At 33.7% G+C, this 19149-nt stretch overlaps 1 protein-coding gene across 2 annotated transcripts in view; it reads left to right on the top strand.

The window, feature by feature from the left end:
• The window catches only part of Nup155 (nucleoporin 155), a 58443-nt gene that overhangs the window by 16659 nt on the left and 22635 nt on the right, over nucleotides 1-19149 (top strand). For both annotated transcript variants that reach the window (XM_076857387.2, XM_076857388.2), the window contains exons 12-21: nucleotides 3310-3410; nucleotides 5935-6105; nucleotides 8069-8179; nucleotides 9776-9870; nucleotides 10860-10948; nucleotides 11506-11568; nucleotides 12104-12251; nucleotides 13877-13943; nucleotides 15374-15489; nucleotides 17219-17316. In XM_076857387.2, coding sequence (XP_076713502.1) covers nucleotides 3310-3410; nucleotides 5935-6105; nucleotides 8069-8179; nucleotides 9776-9870; nucleotides 10860-10948; nucleotides 11506-11568; nucleotides 12104-12251; nucleotides 13877-13943; nucleotides 15374-15489; nucleotides 17219-17316 — 1059 coding nt within the window. The remainder of the gene's footprint in view (nucleotides 1-3309; nucleotides 3411-5934; nucleotides 6106-8068; nucleotides 8180-9775; nucleotides 9871-10859; nucleotides 10949-11505; nucleotides 11569-12103; nucleotides 12252-13876; nucleotides 13944-15373; nucleotides 15490-17218; nucleotides 17317-19149) is intronic.

Genomic DNA, 19149 nt, shown 5'->3' with positions numbered 1-19149 from the left:
GTGGGTTTGTACATAAAAACTGTAGGTTTTATGGTACTTTTTGTCTTAATTTTAGCCTGTTATTGGGTTTGCGTGTGAACTCAACTTGTCAAAATTAGTATTATACCCAGTGTAATAGACTCTCTGAATTCTCTTCTTTTAGACTCATCAGGAAAACATAAATAACTTTACTGTTACTGTGCCTACTGTTACTAAACATCAAAACTTGGAACATTGGGACTTACTTTTTTTCATTTTTGAAATTTCTAATATATTTGTTTTTATTTTCTAATCATTCTAAGGCCTTTTCTGTGCTTATTATACTATCTATTCCAACATTTACTATTCAACACCCAGATGAAACTTTTCTTTTCAAATGGAAGTTTTTCAAATGTACACTATTAGGTATTATTATAACTTTTTAGGTAATGGCTTTTATTGAGATATAATTGACGTACTATAAAATTCATTCTTTCTTTTTTTTTTTTCCTTGTAGGGGCATTTTACCACTGAGCTACATCCCCAGTCCTTTTTTTTTTCTTTTAATTTTGAGACAGGGTTTCACTAAGTTACTTAGGGCTTTGCTAAGTTGCTGAGGCTGGCCTTGAACTTACAATCCTTCTGCCTCCTGAGTTACTGGGATTATAGAAGTGCACCACTGCATCTGGCAGAATTCATTCATTTTTAGTTTATTTAAGAGTAGTACAGCCATAACTACTCACTTGAGAACTTTTATCATCCCAGGAAAAAATCCCATATCTATCAGTAGTTATTCCTAATTCCAGTTCCCCCTTTTAATAATTTGCCTGTTTTAGAAATTTCAGAAAAGTAGAATCATACAATATATGATTGGCTTTGATTTTCACATAATACAGATTAATTCATGGTTTAGGATATATCAGTACATCTTTTATTGCTGAATAATATTTTATTGTGGCAATGTATCACTTTTTATTCATCAATTGGTGGCCATTTGTATTGTTGATAATTTCTGACTATTATGAATGTTGCTACTATAAATATGTACAAGTTTTCTTATCAACATATATTTTCATTTCTTATATGTATATATCTAGGGTTTGAATTGCCCAATCGTATGGTAATGTGTTTTACATTTAAGGAACCATGAGACTTTTTTCCAAAGCAAATAAACCATTTTACATTCTCACTTGTATGATGGTTCTGGCTTCACCACAACCTTGCTGATACTTGTCTTCTTTTTATTTCTATCCTGTTGGATGCATCTATCTGTTGTGATTTTGATTTGTTTTTCTTGATGTCTGATAATGTTGAGCCATCATTTCACATTTTTATTACCCATCTGTATGTCTCATTTGGAGAAATAACTATTCAGACTCTCTGCCTTTTTTTTTTTTTTTTTTTTTTTTTTTTTTGATATGAGGATTGAACTCAGGAGCACCCGACCACTGAGCCACATCCCCAGCCCTATTTTGTATTTTATTTAGAGTCAGGGTCCTGCTAAGTTGCTTAGGGTCTCGAGAAGTTCCTGGGGCTGGCTTTGAACTCTTGATCCTCCTGCCTCAGCCTCCGGAGCCACTGGGATTATAGGCTTGCACCATGTACCCAGCTCAAAGGTTTTAAATTTTGATGAAGTCCCATTTATTTTTTTTTCTTTTGTCATTATACTTATCATTATCTAAGAAGTTATTTCTTAATCTAGGGTCACAGAGATTTTCTCCTATTTTCTTCTCCATAGTTTCACTCTTACATTGTGGTCTTTGATCTGTTTTGAGTTAATTTCTGTATGTCACAGAAGGAAGAATTCATTTGTTTTGTGTGTGATGCTGGGGATCAAACCCAGGCCCCTACTAGGCAAGTACTTTACCACTGAACTCTATCCCCAGCCCCAAGGAAGGGGTTGGACTTCATTCTTTTGCGGGGTTGGACTTCATTCTTTTGCAAGTATATTTTCAGTTTTTCAAGCCATTAATCGTTTAGGAGAAGACTGTTTTTCATCATTGAGTTGCCTTGGTACCATTCATTGTCTCAGATGAGTTTCCTATAAATATATGGGTTCTGAACTTTGTTCTGTCTCATTTATATATCTGGTGATACAGTCTTGATTATTTCTGCTTTATACTAATTTTGAATTTGTTGTCATTCTTGCAACTTTTGATTTTTTTTTTTTTTTTAAGATTCTTTTGACTTTTCTCAGTTTCTTGCATTTCCATATGAATTTTAGGAACACCTGTCAGTTTCTGTAAAAAAGGCAGTTGGGAATTTTTCTTAATATATATATATTTTATATATATATATATATATATATATATTTAGTAGTCCAATGACCTTTATTTTATTTATGATATGTGGTACTGAGAATCAAACTCAGTGCCTCAAACATGCTAGGCAAGTGCTCTGCCACTGAGCCATAACCCAGCAGGTGGGATTTTAATAGTTTCATCTATAGATCCATTTAGAACATGTTGCACAACCTCAGCCCCCCCCCGTGTTGCATCTTTATTATTATATGTTTTACTTTTCCAGTTATATACTTTACAAATTAATTGTGACCCCTCAGCTAAGACTGTCCAGTGGATTCTAGACTGACAGCACAAAATCAGTGTAAAAGGAGCAAATTAGCAGGAAAGTATGGAATTGAGCATAGGAGAGTATATTTTAAAATCAAACTGTAATATTATCTAGGTTTGCTGAGATACTGCTTTAAGAGCACAGTTATCTCTGACATTGCACTAGCACATTCCTCTCTTATTCATCTCTTATTCATGGTGTGTTTGAATTCACAGGTGCATAAGTTATTTCATTGTGTGTTAAATACCATTGATTGGAGGCACATTTGTTAACGTCTTAAGTTTTTATAAAATTAGTAATTATATTGATAAAACTACCAATTACAAACTATTTTACTTCAGAGATGTTATAACATGAAAAAAAGTAAATTTTTACCTGAAAGAAATGCAGTATAAGATTGAGATTACTTAACAATTCTACCTGCTCTTCTTTTTTTAATTTATTTTTTCATGGTTCTGAGGATTGAACCCAGGGGTACTCTCTCTACCACTGAGCCATGGCCTCAGCCCTTTTTATTTTTTATTTTGAGGCTCTCACTTTGTTGTTAAAGCTGACCTTGAATTTTGATCCTCCTTCCTCAGCCTCCCAAGTCACTGGGATTACAGGCATGTATCACTTTACCCACTCTACCTTCTTTCAAGGATTTTGTATTTGCTTACTTTGTAACTTGTTTGCTTATAAAGATTAACATATATTAATGTTAGTGATTGTTATTATTAAGATTATTGTGGATGCATTTTATTTGATATCATGAAAAAATTTTGTACATTAAACTTTCAGGTATTCTATTGATGGCAGCCTCAGAAAATGAGGATAATGACGTTTTATGGTGTGTCAACCATGATACATTTCCTTTCCAGAAGCCAATGATGGAAACCCAGGTAAGTTATCCAGTTATCCAGAGAATTCTAAAGAAACTACTTATTTGTATATTTATGTGTATATGTATTTATATGAATGTGTATATATGTATATATATAAGTTGGTGTGTATGTGTGTGTTTCTTTTCCCCCTGTGTTTGATCGCTCAGTACACTACATGTTAGTAAAGTTCTTTTAACACTGAGCCACACCCCTAACACATATATAATGAGTATGTTAAGAATAATATGGTAAAGAACTTTATCTTCTGATTTGTTGTTATTTGCTTCTGATAATACTATCTGGTTAGAAATCATATTGAAAACAAATGTACCTAAAAATAAATGAATGTATTTTTTCTGAAATTGTCTTTGTCCCATTTAAATGTGCTGTATTTTTAGTTGTTTATATATTAACTGTAAGGACATTCATTGGAGTTATGACTTAAAGAGTTTTATCTTGGAAGTTTTGCCCAAATTTTAGATTTTTTAAGTTATAAACATTTTCAAATGCCAAATTAAACCTCATAAGAGAGAATTACCAACATTTTTTTTATTTTATTACCCCCCTTTTTTTTCTTCATATATACTAATGTTTACCTGTGAACACAACCACATTTTCCATGAAGTTGATATAGTTATTCTGAGTAAGGGGCCTCAGTAGTTCTACCTGGGCCATCCATCTTAGTCTCTTGTCCATAATGAGCTGAGGGGCTACCATCTCTCCTCCTCCTTTTGGTATCCTTTCCCCATTGACCAGCCCTATTTATCAAACCAGATTAAAAATCCCATTGGGGTGTTAGAGGTTTAGCTCAGTGGTAGAGTGCTTGCCTAGCATACACAAGGCCCTGGTTTCAATCTCTAGCACCACAAAAAAATAAAAATTAAAAAAATTTTAAAACCCACTAGGGTGTGAATGTCTGATACTTTGCCTTTATGGCCATCTCTTCAGAGACTTATTTTTAGCTGTCACTGGCTATTTCCTGGTAATTCTCAAATGTGATCCTTTTAATTTGTGAGGAGTGGGAAAATGTGTGTAAGTAGGAGAAGGAAATACCAGCTCTCAGGAATGAGAGTGTGGTTTGAATTAGCTCTACCAAGTTTCTCACCTGGTTCAAGGAACTGGGGTGGAAGGAGGATGTATAAGAATGTAACAAGTGCCTTCCTTTCTCTCTCTCTCTCTCTCTGTCTCTCTCTCTCTCTCTCTCTCTCTAATTCTTTAAACTTTACTAAGCATCTACTATGAGCCTTGTCCTATGATAAAATTGAAGAATTTGGAACTCTGATATAAAACTTGTCCTGGTAGGGGTGGGAGGATTAGGTTTGCATTCTCTCTTCACTGCCTCTAAGCTGTGCAGCATAGGACTTTCTATGTTTTTGGCAATTTATATTTATAATAATACCTACCTACCTATGGAACTATTATGGGATTAAATGAGTTCACATACATAAACCTCCCAAAATACCTGGCAGATAAGAAACACTCAATAATGTTAACTTTTTGTTTTTTAGAGGCAAGTATCATTTTATTTGTGTCATACAAGAGCTATTCTCAAACAAATGTGGACTTTTATTTAAAAAGAAAAAAAACAACCATCAAATATAGTTTGTGAACTTTGATGAAATTTTTAAGTTTTATAAAAACAATTATAAGAGATATTGGGTCCGGGCACCATGGCATATGCCTATAATCCCAGTGACTTGCGAGGTTGAGGCAGGAGTATCACAAGTTCAATTCTAACCTCAGCAATTTAGCAACACCTTGTCTCAAAATAAAAAAGGGCTGGAGATGTGGCTCAGTGGTAGAACACCACCAGATTCAATCCCCAATACCAAAAAAGAAAAAAGAGAGGAAGAGAGAGATTGGGATAATTACAAATTTTGTATTGGCCAAGCATTGGATTATATTAGAAAATTTTTAACATGTGTAAATGTTATAATGCCATCATAGCTATGTAAGAGAACATTCTTATTTTGGGGATCTGTATGTGAAAGAATTTAGGGGTGACATATGATGTCTATAACTTTCCAATGGTTCAATTAAAGAAAGAGATACATAGAAAAATATATAGAGAGAAAGGAGATATGGCAAATTGGTAATAATCATTGGAACTTTATACTGAGCATATGGACATTTCCTTTATTTCCAACATATTTGTATGCTTGAAATTTATTATAAATAATCTTACCTTAGAAAGCAAAAATAGAAATTCAGAAGAGAATGAATCTACACGTCAGCAAAACTAAGCACTGAATCTACTAGTATAGATTAATCTATCCTGAAGATTTGGTGAAAGATAGTTTTTCTTTGGTTGTTGAGAGAATTATAATTCTAGTAAATAGAATTTACAGTTCATCTTAAGAAAACTTTGAATTTGTCTTTTAGTATGAAAAGATAATTTTAAAAAAGATTGTTGATTAAAAGAATAGGAGAATAGAGAGTTAAATACATACTTTTGAGGACATTTTGTAGAGATTTTATTTTCAGAAGCTTTCAGTTTGTATAACTAAAATATGATTGTAAAAAGTGTATTTGTTTTACATAGATGACAACCCGTGTTGATGGTCATTCTTGGGCTCTTTCTGCAATAGATGAATTGAAAGTAGATAAAATAATTACACCTTTAAATAAGGATCATATCCCAATAACTGACTCTCCAGTTGTTGTACAGCAACACATATTACCTCCAAAGAAATTCGTTCTCCTCTCAGCACAGGTATGCACATATTCTCTGTGGTATAGACAAAAAAGAGAAATGATGTTTACTGTTTTTGTCAAATATTCTGAAGTAGTTACTTAGTGGAGTCATTTTCTTAAACACTTTGGAATGGTTATATTTTAAAGAATGTTTGTGAATACCAAATATACCACCAAAAGAACTCTTTTAAAAAGTTGTACTTTCCTTTTTTTTCCCCCACTTTTGTTATTGGAGCCTTATAGTTGTATATAATGATGACATTGTTACTACATATTCATACATGCAAATGATATAAAAATATAATTTGGCCAATATCATTCAAACTAACAACCAAGAATATTTCTTATAGTTGTCACCTAATTAAAAAACATTTTCTTGATATTTTTAACATTTGAATTAATGCATTGACAGAATTCAAGTGGTATAGCACAAGAAATATATATAGTAAAATCCCCCTCCTACTCCAGTGCCCTTTCCTCCAAGTATCTGTGTTATTCATATCTATGTATACTTTCAGGGATTTATTACAAATATACAAACAATGCAAATACATTTCTAAATACTTGGTAGCATGTAATATAGACTGTCCTGTACCTTGTTTTTTATATTTCAAAAATATGACATGGAAATCTTTCCAAATTAATATATATAAAATATTTTCTCATTGTTTTATATTTGAAAGATATTTCTTTATGTGGATATTCCATGTTTGACCAATCCCCTATTAGTGGATTATCTTTTGCCTTTAAAAGTAATGCTACATTTTTTGTATGCATATGTAATTTTGTATATGTGTGAGTAAAGCAGTAGTGTTGTATATTCTTGGTCATAGAGGGTGTGTATTTATAGTTTCAGTAGATATTAACAGATTTCTCTGTATATATTTGCTAATGGTATTTGTGAATGCCTATTCCCTCATAACCTCCCCCATTATAAAATACCCTCTTATTAAGAGTAAGATTTTACTTTTTTAAAATTTCTGTGAACACTCTGTTCCTACTCTGCAGTAGTGCCCCTGATCTGCATTTTCACTTTCTCAGGTTTCCATTGTCCTCTAATCAAATGCAATCTGAAAATTAGTAGAAAATTCCGAAATAATTCACAAATTTTAAATTGTATGTTGTTCAGAATAGCGGGATAAAATTTTGTGCCTTCTGGCTTCAGTCCACATGGGATATGAATTATTCCTGTCTCTAGTGTATCCAGACTATATACTATCTTCATGTTAGTTACTGAGTAGGTATCTTTGTTATCAGATCAACTGTCGTGGTTTCATATTGCTTGTATAGTCCACAGTTTCAGGCATCCACTGGGAGTCTTAGAATGTATCGAGTAAGGATAAGGAGGGACTACTATTCTTATATTTCTATTGAGTTGCCCTTTTGAAATGTAAAAAAAAAAAAAATGAAGATTATTGAAATTTATGAATCAGGGTTGTATTTTTCCTGATTTGTCATTTGACTTTGTTCATTAAGATTTTTCCCTTAAAGACAAGTTTATAAATAATCAAAATGAAGATCTTCTAGAATTTATGTCACATTTAGCTTCCTTACTCTCAGAGTTATAAAAGAATTCACATCTTGTTGCTTCTGTTTTTCTTCTAGTATTAATATGGTTTTATTTTATCCTTTAAATCTTTTATCTATTTGTAATTTATCCTGGTATAAGACCTAAGTTTGGATCCAGCTTCATTTTTATCCAAATGGATATCCATAGTGCTAACATAATTAATGGATAATCTATCTTTAATCCTCTGGTTTGGGGGGCAGCATGAGTGGGGCACTATATTTTTACCAGTTTTTTCAATCTAGTTTAGGTTTGTAATTGAAATGTAGATGATCTTTTTGACCAGTTTATTTTGTGTTCTTGAAGTTATTTTGTTGTTGTTTCATTTGATTTAATAAGGTTAGCAGAGTCAGTTGCTACCGGCCAAGGTTGTTAAATCTGTTTACTCAAATTCTTCCTTTTTAAAATTTCTTAGGGTAGTCTTATGTTTCATAAACTAAGACCTGTAGATCAACTGAGGCACCTACTTGTGAGCAATGTGGGTGGAGATGGAGAAGAGATTGAAAGATTCTTTAAGTTACATCAGGTAATTATTGATATACTTTTTTAATGTGATGATTATAAATGTATATGTATACTGACTTTTGATAGTAGAATAAGACTTCGTTCAGATTTTTATTCTCTGATTTTGATAATTTTTATTAAAGTGTACTCTTAAAAATTGTGTGATATTCAGGGCTGAGCATGGTGGTGCACGCTTGTAATCCCAGCGGCTGGAAAGGCTGAGACAGGAGGATCATGAATTCAGAGCCAGCCTTAGCAATTTAGAGAGGCACTAAGCAGTGAGATCTTGTCTCTAAATAAAATACAAAAATGGGGCTGGGGATATGGCTCAGTGGTTGAATGCCCTTGAGTTCAATCCCTGGTATACCCCCACACACAAAAAAAAGAGAAGAGTCTGATATTCAGGTTAGATGATAATTACTCTTTATGAAAAACATGAGACAGTACGTTTATTGGCTGATATGTGCTTGAATGCACATGCATCCACACTTTATGATCTGAGGAAGAAATTTGAAGGGATAATGTGGGGGCATTAGTATTTCATAGCTACACCTAGAATTGATAAGATTCAAACTGGTAGTGCTTAGTTTAAAATCACGAACATCAGATCAAAATTAAGTGTAGAGCTGGGCACAGTGGTACATACCTATAATCCCAGTGACTCAGGAGGCTGACAGGAGAATCACAAGTTTGAGCTAGCCGTAGCAACTTAGCAAGGGCTTCAGCAACTTAGTAAGCCTCTGACATAAATGAAAAGGGTTAGGGATGTATATCAATGGTAAAGCACCTTTGGCTTAAATGCCCAGTATCCAAAAAAAAAAAAAAAAATTAAGTATGTAGACCCTGCATACAAACCACCTATTGAAAATCTTAGCTCTGCTGGGCACAGTGGCACACGCCCATAATCCCAGCAGTTTGGGAGGCTGAGGCAGGAGGATCATGAGTTCAAAGCCAGCTTCAGCAAAAGTGAGGTGCTAAACAACTCAGTGAAACCCTGTCTCTCACATACAAAATGGGGCTGGCAATGTGGCTCAGTGGTCAAGTATTCCTGAGTTCAATCCCAGGTACCCATAAAAAAAAAAACTTAGCTCCACAACTGTGATTAGATACTCGAATTGTCTAGGTTTCAATTTTTTTAAATGTAAAATATGCATTATTAAAATTATGTGGTATAAGGCCTAACATATGCCAAACTCTTAAAATAGTGCCTGGCACATGATGTGGACTTGATAAATGTGAACTCTTAGCTGGGTGCCATGGCACACACCTATAATCCCAGTGACTTGGGACACTGAGGCAGGAAAATCACAAGTTCAAGGCCAATCTTGGCAATTTAGCAAGACCCTGTCTCAAAAACTGAAAAAGGTCTGAGGATGTGACTCAATGGCAGTGCTCCCCTGGGTTGAATCCTCAGTACTAAAAAAAAGAAAGAAAGGAAGAAAGAAAGAAAGAAAGAAAGTAAAAAGAGTAGTGTTTGATTCTTTTTAAATACCAGCTGATTTCATTCAGTCAGCCATTATTTATGGAGCACCTGCTTTGTGCAAAGGACAGATTGAAACAACAGATATAGCAGTAAACAAAATTTGTTTAATATAGGGGTTTTGTTTTGTTCCTACAGGAAGACCAGGCTTGTGCAACTTGCCTTATCCTTGCTTGCTCCACTGCTGCCTGTGATAGAGAAGTATCTGCTTGGGCTACACGAGCTTTCTTCAGGTATGTCAGGTTTTTTCCTACTGGGCCACTTTTTAAAATGGTCACTTTTCCAGTGTGCTAGTTTAAGGCGTCGCCAGAGAGTTGAATGACTACATAGGGAAATTACTAAAATTCATTTTCAAAAGGGTAAAAATCTAGAAAGATTATCATGCTCATAGGATAGATTAATTTGTACATTATTACTTTTTGTCTGAATTTTGTTCTCTAACTTTGTTTAGTCTTTTCACTGTTGTATCTCATTTACTCCCTCATCTTTTTTTTACTTCCTTAGACACTACTAATTTTGCTTTATGTGTGTAATTGGTTCTGAATGGGGTTCTGAATCACATTAAGGAAACTTGGTTCAAAAGAGATTTTATTAGGCAGATGTTGTGGTGTTCGCCTGTTATCCCAGTAACTTGAGAATCTGAGGCAGGAGAATTGCAAGTTTGAGGCCAGCCTTAGTAACTTAGTAAGGCCCTAAGCCACTAAGCAAAACCCTGTATCAAAATAAAAATAAAAATAAGTGGGATTTAACTCAGTGGTAGAGTGCCCCTGGGTTTAGTTCTCCAGTACCCCCACAAAAAAAGGAGATTTTATTATTAACTTTTATTTGAAGTACTGAGGATTGAACCCAGGGCCTCAGACATGCTAGGCAAGTGCTCTGTTGCTGAACTATACTCTACACTCCAGCCATCAAAGAGATTTAAAAAAAAAAAAAAAAAAAATAGCCAAAATCTGTTAGGAAAATTACAGTGCCATTTGCTCACTAAGTAAACTCTGTGTGTTGCCAGTGATATATTAGAAGTTATCAGAGTCCCTGGTTTTATGTCAACATTTACTAAATCAGTATTTATTATGTATCCTAGGAATATAATTCACTTGTCAGCACCATGCATTAAAGTCTTCAGCATTTATTTGGAAGCTAAGCGGGAGTAGGAACAATTCCAGCTTTTAAGATAGATCGATCGATCACTGAATAAATTCAACCTCTGTTTTCATACAAATAGGTATGGAGGTGAAGCACAGATGAGATTTCCAGCTACTCTCCCCACTCCGAGTAATGTTGGTCCCATCTTGGGATCTCCTGTTTATTCTAGTGAGTATTAAAAATTGAAATGAAACTTTATTATATAATAGTATGAATTTTAGAAACTATATTATTTTAATCAATAAAGATTTTCATTGTTTTATTGATAGATAAGTCTATAGTTTATGACTTGTTATGATGATATTAATGTTCAATCCTTAGTTTATTTTAAGAAGGAAAAGAAGATATCCAAATAGTACTTACAGATATCATTTGGTATTTACTGAATGGAAAAGAAATGGGCTGGGATGTAGCTCAGTGGCAAAGCGTCTGCCTTGCATTCGCAAAGCCCTGGGTTCGACCCCCAGTTCCAAAAAGTACAAAAAAAAGCACCCCACCAAAAAAAAATAAGTTTAAAAAAAAAAAGAAAGAAAAGAAATGAAAGATTCAATAACAAGAAATTCATATGTCAGTGTTTTCCAAAATAGGAATTATTAAGAAGTTACTAGAAAATGAAATGAATAGTCCCTGATTTTCAAATATATCATAGGTGGTACCATTCTTTACTCATGCTTAACAAATAGCTTCTGGGCCTCATTTTGATTTATAAATATATTCTTTTTTAGGTTCTCCTGTTCCTAGTGGTAGTCCCTACCCAAATCTATCCTTTTTCGGAACACCATCTCAAGGTACCACTTTCCTTTTTTTGGATCATTTATTATTCTTCTTTTTGAAGAGCTAACATGTTCTTAATTTTTATTGTGTAAAAGATTAAGTTGTCCTATTCTCTTGGAAAAAAAAATGTCATTTAATAGATTTCATTTTGTTGCTTGACATCTAAGCATTTATTGGCATTTGGCCATGAATGCCTTTATTTCCAGGCACAATATTTGAGGAGTTCCTCAAATATTGTGCCTGGAAATACCCTTATTGGGTATTAGGATTTAAGTGGGCCCTGAAATTAGTATAAATAGTTTTGTTTCACTTCCAGTATTAGGAGCTATGATTGCAAGTTTTCTTTCCTTTTCATTCTGCATTTTCAATACTTGAATGTCTAACTGGGAGAATCCGTCCAAGTCTTAGCAAGACAAATCAAATTAAATATCTATTTGATTATTTTTATAAATATCTCTACCTTTGTGTCCAGAGACAAAAAACTTGGGTTATTGAGAATTCTGAATCTTTAGGATTATATTTCTAAGAGATTTGTTTTTATTTGTTAAGGTATACAGCCTCCTGCTATGTCAACTCCTGTGGGTGCCATGGGAAACCCAGCTACTCAGACCACAAGTATGAGTTGTATGACTGGCCCAGAGATTGTGTACTCTGGAAAACACAATGGTATTTGCATTTATTTTTCTCGGATAATGGGGTAAGTTTTCAAGGAATACTTAACTATTGCTCATTTGTCCTTTTGTTTTTTCCTCATGATATAAGAAATTGAACCTTGAACCCAGGGGCATTCTACCACTGTCTTTTTGAGACAGTGCCTTGCTAAGTTTAAGTTGCCGAGGGTGGCCTTGAACTTGCAATCCTCCTGCTGCAGCATCCCAAATAGCTGGGTATTTTTTCCTATTTTGAAAAGTGAAATATTTTTAAATAAATTTGTGACTTCATTTATTCCTATTAAATTTTACTTTAACTCGTTTGTCCATTGATAAAATTTCTGTCTAAGCCTTTTTATTATATGTCTGTTAAGTACTATGTTTTTATTTCTGTGTGTATTTAGTGTCAGAGTATATCTATATACATATTAATAGTATACATTACAAACCACCCCATAATTCAGTGATAAGTATCTAGATGTCAGCTGGGCATTTCTGGGTTTGTTTGGCTCACCCATGCAGATACATTCATCTGTGAGAATAAAGAGAATTCTTTTTCTTGGCTAGACTCTCAAACATTCAGGGGCATGTCCAGAATATCCTTAGCTGATATAGCTTGGTTGTTCTCCATGAGGTCTCTCATCTTTCAGGAGATTAGCCAAGGATTATTCACTTGTTCATAGCAGGGTCCTTGAGAAAGAGTAGAAATTGCCAAGCCTCCTGATGCCTAGGTTTAGAACCAGCCTATTCCCAGGCCAGAGGGAAGTCTCAGGGCAAACCCAGATTCAGAAAGTGGGAAGCAGACTACAGTTCTTTAGAGAAGAGGTATTAAAATCATACTCTGTATGGAATAGAAATAGGGTGAGAATTTCCATTGTTTTTGCAATCAGTCTATCATATCATCTAATTAGCTATCAAGTCTAGTATATAGTTTTCAGATTTGTAATGTATGTTTTCATTCATCTCATTTGCTTAAAAATGTGATAATGTGATAACAGTATAGAATCCCTTTATAAAATTTTTAAAATTATAAATTCCCTATTTATAAGTTGTTACCCAGAGCCTTTTGATTTCTCTGCAGAAGAATTTCATCTGAAATAATGGGTATATTTGGTTTGAAAATTTCCCGTTTTCCATTTTTCTAGCTCACTTAGTAAATGTTAAATATTATTGTTTTAGGCTGGGGATGTGGCTCAAGCGGTAGCGCACTCGCCTGGCATGCGTGCAGCCCGGGTTCGATCCTTAGCACCACATACAAACAAAGATGTTGTGTCCGCCGAAAACTAAAAAATAAATATTAAAAAATTCTCTCTCTCTCTCTCTCTCTCTCTCTCTCTCTCTCTTTCTCTCTCTTAAAAAAAGATATTAAATGATATTTTAAAAAATATATTATTGTTTTAAAAACAATAAAGCCATTACATTACCACAAAAAGAAATTTACTACATATTGTAATTTTTCTTATTTGTAAAGAATACAATCATTAAAACATTTTTTTCTCCTCTTTTTTTGTTGTTGTTGGTTATACATAACAGCAGAATGCATTTCAATTCATTGTACACAAATAGAGCACAACATTTCGATGCTCTGGTTGTACACAATGTAGAGTCATACCATTTGTGCAGTCATATCTTACCTAAGGTAATGATGTCCTAAAACATTTTTTTGTTTCAGAAATATCTGGGATGCTAGCTTGGTTGTGGAGAGGGTATTCAAGAGTGGCAACAGAGAGATCATGGCAGTAAGTGTATACACTATCATCCTGCTCTTTGTATATAACCAGTTGGTAGCAATACAGAACTATTAAATTGTTTCATGTTGCTTGATGTTGTAAATAAATTATTCTTTTCTGTAGATTTTTGTGTTCATGTTCAATAAATCATCCACCCTTGATTGAAATCTCAGCTTCTTCATTTATAAACTGTCTGATCATGGGTAAATTTCTTAATGTTTCAAAGCCCTGTGCCTCACTGTAAAATGAGACTAATAATATATCTCTCTTATAAGGTTGTTGTAAGGAGTAAATAGAGTCAGTGCTATTATTTAAAATCTGTCTGAATTTATTATTTTATGCTTTGGCTTATATATACAATACTTCCAAGGACCTAGTACTAATTTTCATGCATGAAATATGTCCCAGACTGTTTTAAGGAAACAATTGGTAAAATTTTGTATTATCACAGATTTGGGTAGGAAAATTTCTTTTAAAGAATCTGAAATATGCAGATGTTTTAAGTTTTTTTTTCTTTTTAAAACAGAAAGGTATCAAATGTCTTTTTAATGTGATATTCTTTTTTTTAATATTTTTTAATTGATGATGGATTTTTTTTACTTTATTTGTTTTACTTTATTTGTTTATATAAATATATGGTGCTGAGGATCAAACCCAAGGCCTCACACATGCCAGGCAGGCACTCTACCACTTAGCCACGACCCCAGTCCTGTGATATTCTTTTAAGTATTTTTTGTTTAGTTGTAGTTGAACATAATACCTTTATTTCATTTATTTATTTACATGTGGTGCTGATTGATCAAACCCAGGGCCTCGCACATGCTAGGTGAGCGCCCTACCACTGAGCCACAACTGTGTGATATTCTTTTAAAGCCCACATTTCTGAGGAAATAAGAATGCATTTATCTCATGTACACGAAGTAATAATAGGCAAAATTATTGTAAAGTGATAAAAGTAAGAGAGGTTATCTTGGAGGTGGCATGACAAAGAGCCAGAAAATAAGAGTAGGAAACATTTTGGGTATTGGAAGTGTTCTGTACTGTGATCTGGATGACAACCACAAAATATAAAAAGTAATCAAGATATTTACTTAATGTTTGTGTTTTACTGAACATAAATTATACATCAGTCTTAACAGAACAGGAGATAAGAGATACTAGTGTCCTTCATTGCACTATATTCTGATCTTCAAGAAGTGAATTGAGGGCTGGGGATAGGCTCAATTGGTAGAGTGCTTGCCTTGCATGCACAAGGGCCTGGGGTTCAATTCCCAGCATAACAAGAAGTGAAATGATATAAGAAAGATCTGTACTATTTACAAAAATAGGATGCCTCAAAATTAAAATTATATATACATTTTTAGCTATACAGAATTTATACTTTTTATGTGTACACCTTTTTCCAGTATTAACTTTTGAAAATTCTATGGTTTTTACAGATTGAAAGTAGTGTTCCCTGCCAACTTCTGGAGTCAGTACTACAAGAACTGAAAGGTTTGCAGGAATTTCTAGACAGAAATTCCCAATTTGCAGGCGGACCATTAGGAAATCCAAAGTAAGAAAAAAAAAATAGGGTTTATTTATTTCTTCACTTTTTTCTTTTCATTGTATTTTGTTGTTTTTGAGATATAATTCATCTACCATAAAAGTTATACTTTTAAAGCATATAGTTCAATAGTTTTTTAGTGTATTCACAAGGTTATGCTATCATCACCACTATTCAATCCAGAACACTCATCATTCCATAATGAAATTCTGTGTCATTTACAGTCATTCCCCATTTCTTTTTCCCCATGGTTGGCAATCACTAATCTACTTTCTTTCACAATGAACCTTCCTATTCTTAATATATTATGAAAATGGAATATGCTTTATGACCCTCCATATCTGGCTTTTTTCCCTTTTGTATAATGATAAGAAAGTATCCATTCATTTCTGTTTTTTTGAATATTTTTATATGAGTATTAAGGTTTGTTAAATTCCTTTCCTGCATTTTATAGATAACATCATGTAATTTTTTCTGACCTTTAATAATAGAATTATATTAAAATGTACTAATTTCAACCAACCCTATCATGTGTGCAACATTAGTTTCATTCAGTATGTAAATTTTTTGTAGCAGTGACTTGAGATCTAGTTTACGTAAAATTCACTAATTTTGAAGTTCAGATCAGTAACTTTTCCTCAGTGTACAGAAGTGTGTAACCATCACTACCACAATAGTTTTACAACATTTAATTTTTTGTTTTGTTTTGTTTTTGTACCTGGGTTTAAACCCATGGTTGCTTTACAACTGAGCCACATTCCCAGTCCTTTTTATTTTTTGTTTGAGATAGGGTCTCTGAGTTGTTTAGGGCTTCCATAAATTGCTGAGGCTGGCCTAGAACATGTGATCCTCTTGCTGCCCCCTCCCAAGTTGCTGGGATTATAGGTATAGGTGTTCACCACCACATTTGGCCTGTTTTAGAATATTTCCATCTCTGAGATGATAGCTTCTGTTTGTTTGCAGTTATTCCATGTTCCACTCTCCAGCCCCAATTACCAGTCTACTCCATCTATATGGATCTATTTATTCTCAACATTTCATAGGAATGAAATCATACACTGTGCAGTTTTGGAGACTGGCTCCTTTAACTTTGGAATATTTTTTTGTAGCTTGTGGGATTTTTTGTTGCTTGATTGGTTAGTTGGTTGGTACTGGGGATTACACCCAAAGATGCTTTACCACTGAGATATAATCCCAGTTCTTTCTTATTTTGAAACAGGTTCTTACTGAGTTGCCTAAGCTGGCCTCAGCCTCCCAAGTTGCTGTAGGCAGGTGCCATCTGGCCAGCACTTAACATATTTTTGAGGCTCATGTCCTATGTTTTGTTCTGTTCTCTTTGGAGGATAAGATCGACTTTCCTGGATCTAGCCTCAGTTTTTTCTCTTTATATCATTTCCTTCCTTTCTCTTCTCTCTTTCTTTATCTTTCTCTTTGATCTTTTCCCCTCAAGATTAGGAAAATTTCTAGTTGATATTTTTCAATCATTTAATTGATTTAACCTCAGTCATTTTAAGTAGCATCTGTTCAGTCTATGATAAATTTTCTTCCTGGTCATCAATTTTTAATTCTATGAACTCTTTCTCATTTGATAACTTTTCCATTTTTATGGAAACCAGTGCTTGTGATGGTTGCACCAATTCCATAGGTACATTTTAAATTTTTGATTGTATGGTATCTAAGTTACATATGAAAAGAGTTGCAATGTACACACAGACACATTCTGTAATTTCTATTTCAGTACTACTGCCAAAGTGCAGCAGAGGCTGATGGGATTCATGCGTCCTGAAAATGGAAATACTCAGCAAATGCAACAGGAGCTACAGAGGAAGTTTCATGGTAAATTATTCTTCTGATCAATTACGTATACATGACCTCACTAAAGGGTTTTATTACTTGAATAGTAAATGGTGAACTTCTCTTAGTAAGATCTAGTTTATCTGATAACACAATATTATTCATTCAAGAATCAGTGTGATTGGGAAAATGGAACAATATGGAAATTCTTTGTTTCCATAACTCTTTTAGCCCACAAATATTTTTGGGAGGAGGGGGTACTAAGGATTGAACTCAGGGCTACTCAACCACTGAGCCACATCCCCAGCCCCATTTTGTATTTTATTTAGAGATAAGATCTCACCGAGTTGCTAGCACCTCGCTTTTGCTGAGGCTGGCTTTGAACTCACAATCTGCCCACCATAGCCTTTCAAGTTGCTGGGATTACAGGTGTGTGCCATCGCTCCCAGCTAGCCCACAAATTTTTGTTCTTTCCTCCAGTAGTAAACATGATACACACTTTTTTCTTATGATTTTGTGATTGTCTTATATATCACTATATATTTATACACACACAGATGTATAAGTGTGTGTGTATATGTGTATGTAAACACATATATTATATATATAGTATATATGTAAATGTTGGTATATATATATATATATATGCATATATATATATATATAAAACAAAATTTACTATTTTAAGTTTTTTTGACAGTATTAGGGATTGAACCCCAGGGCTTTGCACATACTAGGCAAATATTCTACCACTGAACTATACCCCGTTTCTTTATTTTGAGACAAGAGTCTCACTAAGTTGTCCAGGCTGGTCTTGAAACTTGAGATCTTCCTGCCTCAGCCTCTCGAATATCTGGGATTGTAGGCATGCACCTCCACATCTGACCTATTTTAACTATTTTGAAGTGGCATTCACAGTATTCACATTGTAGTACAGCAATCACCAACATCCATCTCTAGAACTTTTTTTTATCTTTCTAAAGTGAAATCCTTTTCCTATGAAACAATAATTTCCTATTTTTCTCCTATGTCTAGACAATAGCAGCCACCATTGTAGTTTTTATTTCTGAGAATTTGACTACTCATAAGCACCTTTTATAAATAGATTAATATAGTAATTTTTATGTTGTTACTGGCTTTGTCACTTAGAATACTGTATTTAAGATTCATCCATGTTGTAGCATATGTCAGAATTTTCTCAAATCTGAATAATACTCTGTTATATTACATACCACATTTTGTTTTGTTTATCTATTCATTGGGAGTGGGCAGTGGGTTGCTTCCACCGTTTGTGAACATGAATATACAAATACAAATTTGAGTTCCCTTTTTAGTTTATTTTGTATATACCCAGAAGTAGAATTGCTGGATCATATGATAATTATATTTTTAATTTTTGTTTATTTGTTTGTTTAGAGACAGGGCCTCATTCTAGGCTGGTTTCATCTTATGAGCTTCAGCAATCTTGATCCTCAGCCTTTTAAGTAGCTGGGACTACTGTTATGCACCATTATGTCATTGTAGTGGATATGAAGTGATATACCTTTGTAGTTAATGATACTTTTTTTTTTTTAAATGGGGGTCTCACTATGTTGCTGAGGCTAGCCTTGTGCTTGTAATCCTTTTGCCTCATCCTCCCAAGTAGCTGGGATTACCACCACACCCAACTAGTAATATATCTTTTTATAGAACTAAAAACATGAATGAAGTATTTGATTATGCTTTTTGTGTATTATTACTAATAATAAGAAAGAGCAAAAAGAACTGAGAAGTTCTTATAATTTTTAATTATTTCAGGTATGAGTTGGAATAATAAATGTTTCCAGAAATTTTCCCTGCCCTCAATTTTTTTTTCAGTTCCTTTGCCTTCCATTG

Source organism: Callospermophilus lateralis, chromosome 5, assembly GCF_048772815.1.
Source record: "Callospermophilus lateralis isolate mCalLat2 chromosome 5, mCalLat2.hap1, whole genome shotgun sequence".
NCBI classification, from domain to species: domain Eukaryota; kingdom Metazoa; phylum Chordata; class Mammalia; order Rodentia; family Sciuridae; genus Callospermophilus; species Callospermophilus lateralis.
This window is presented reverse-complemented; position numbering and strand designations above follow the sequence as displayed.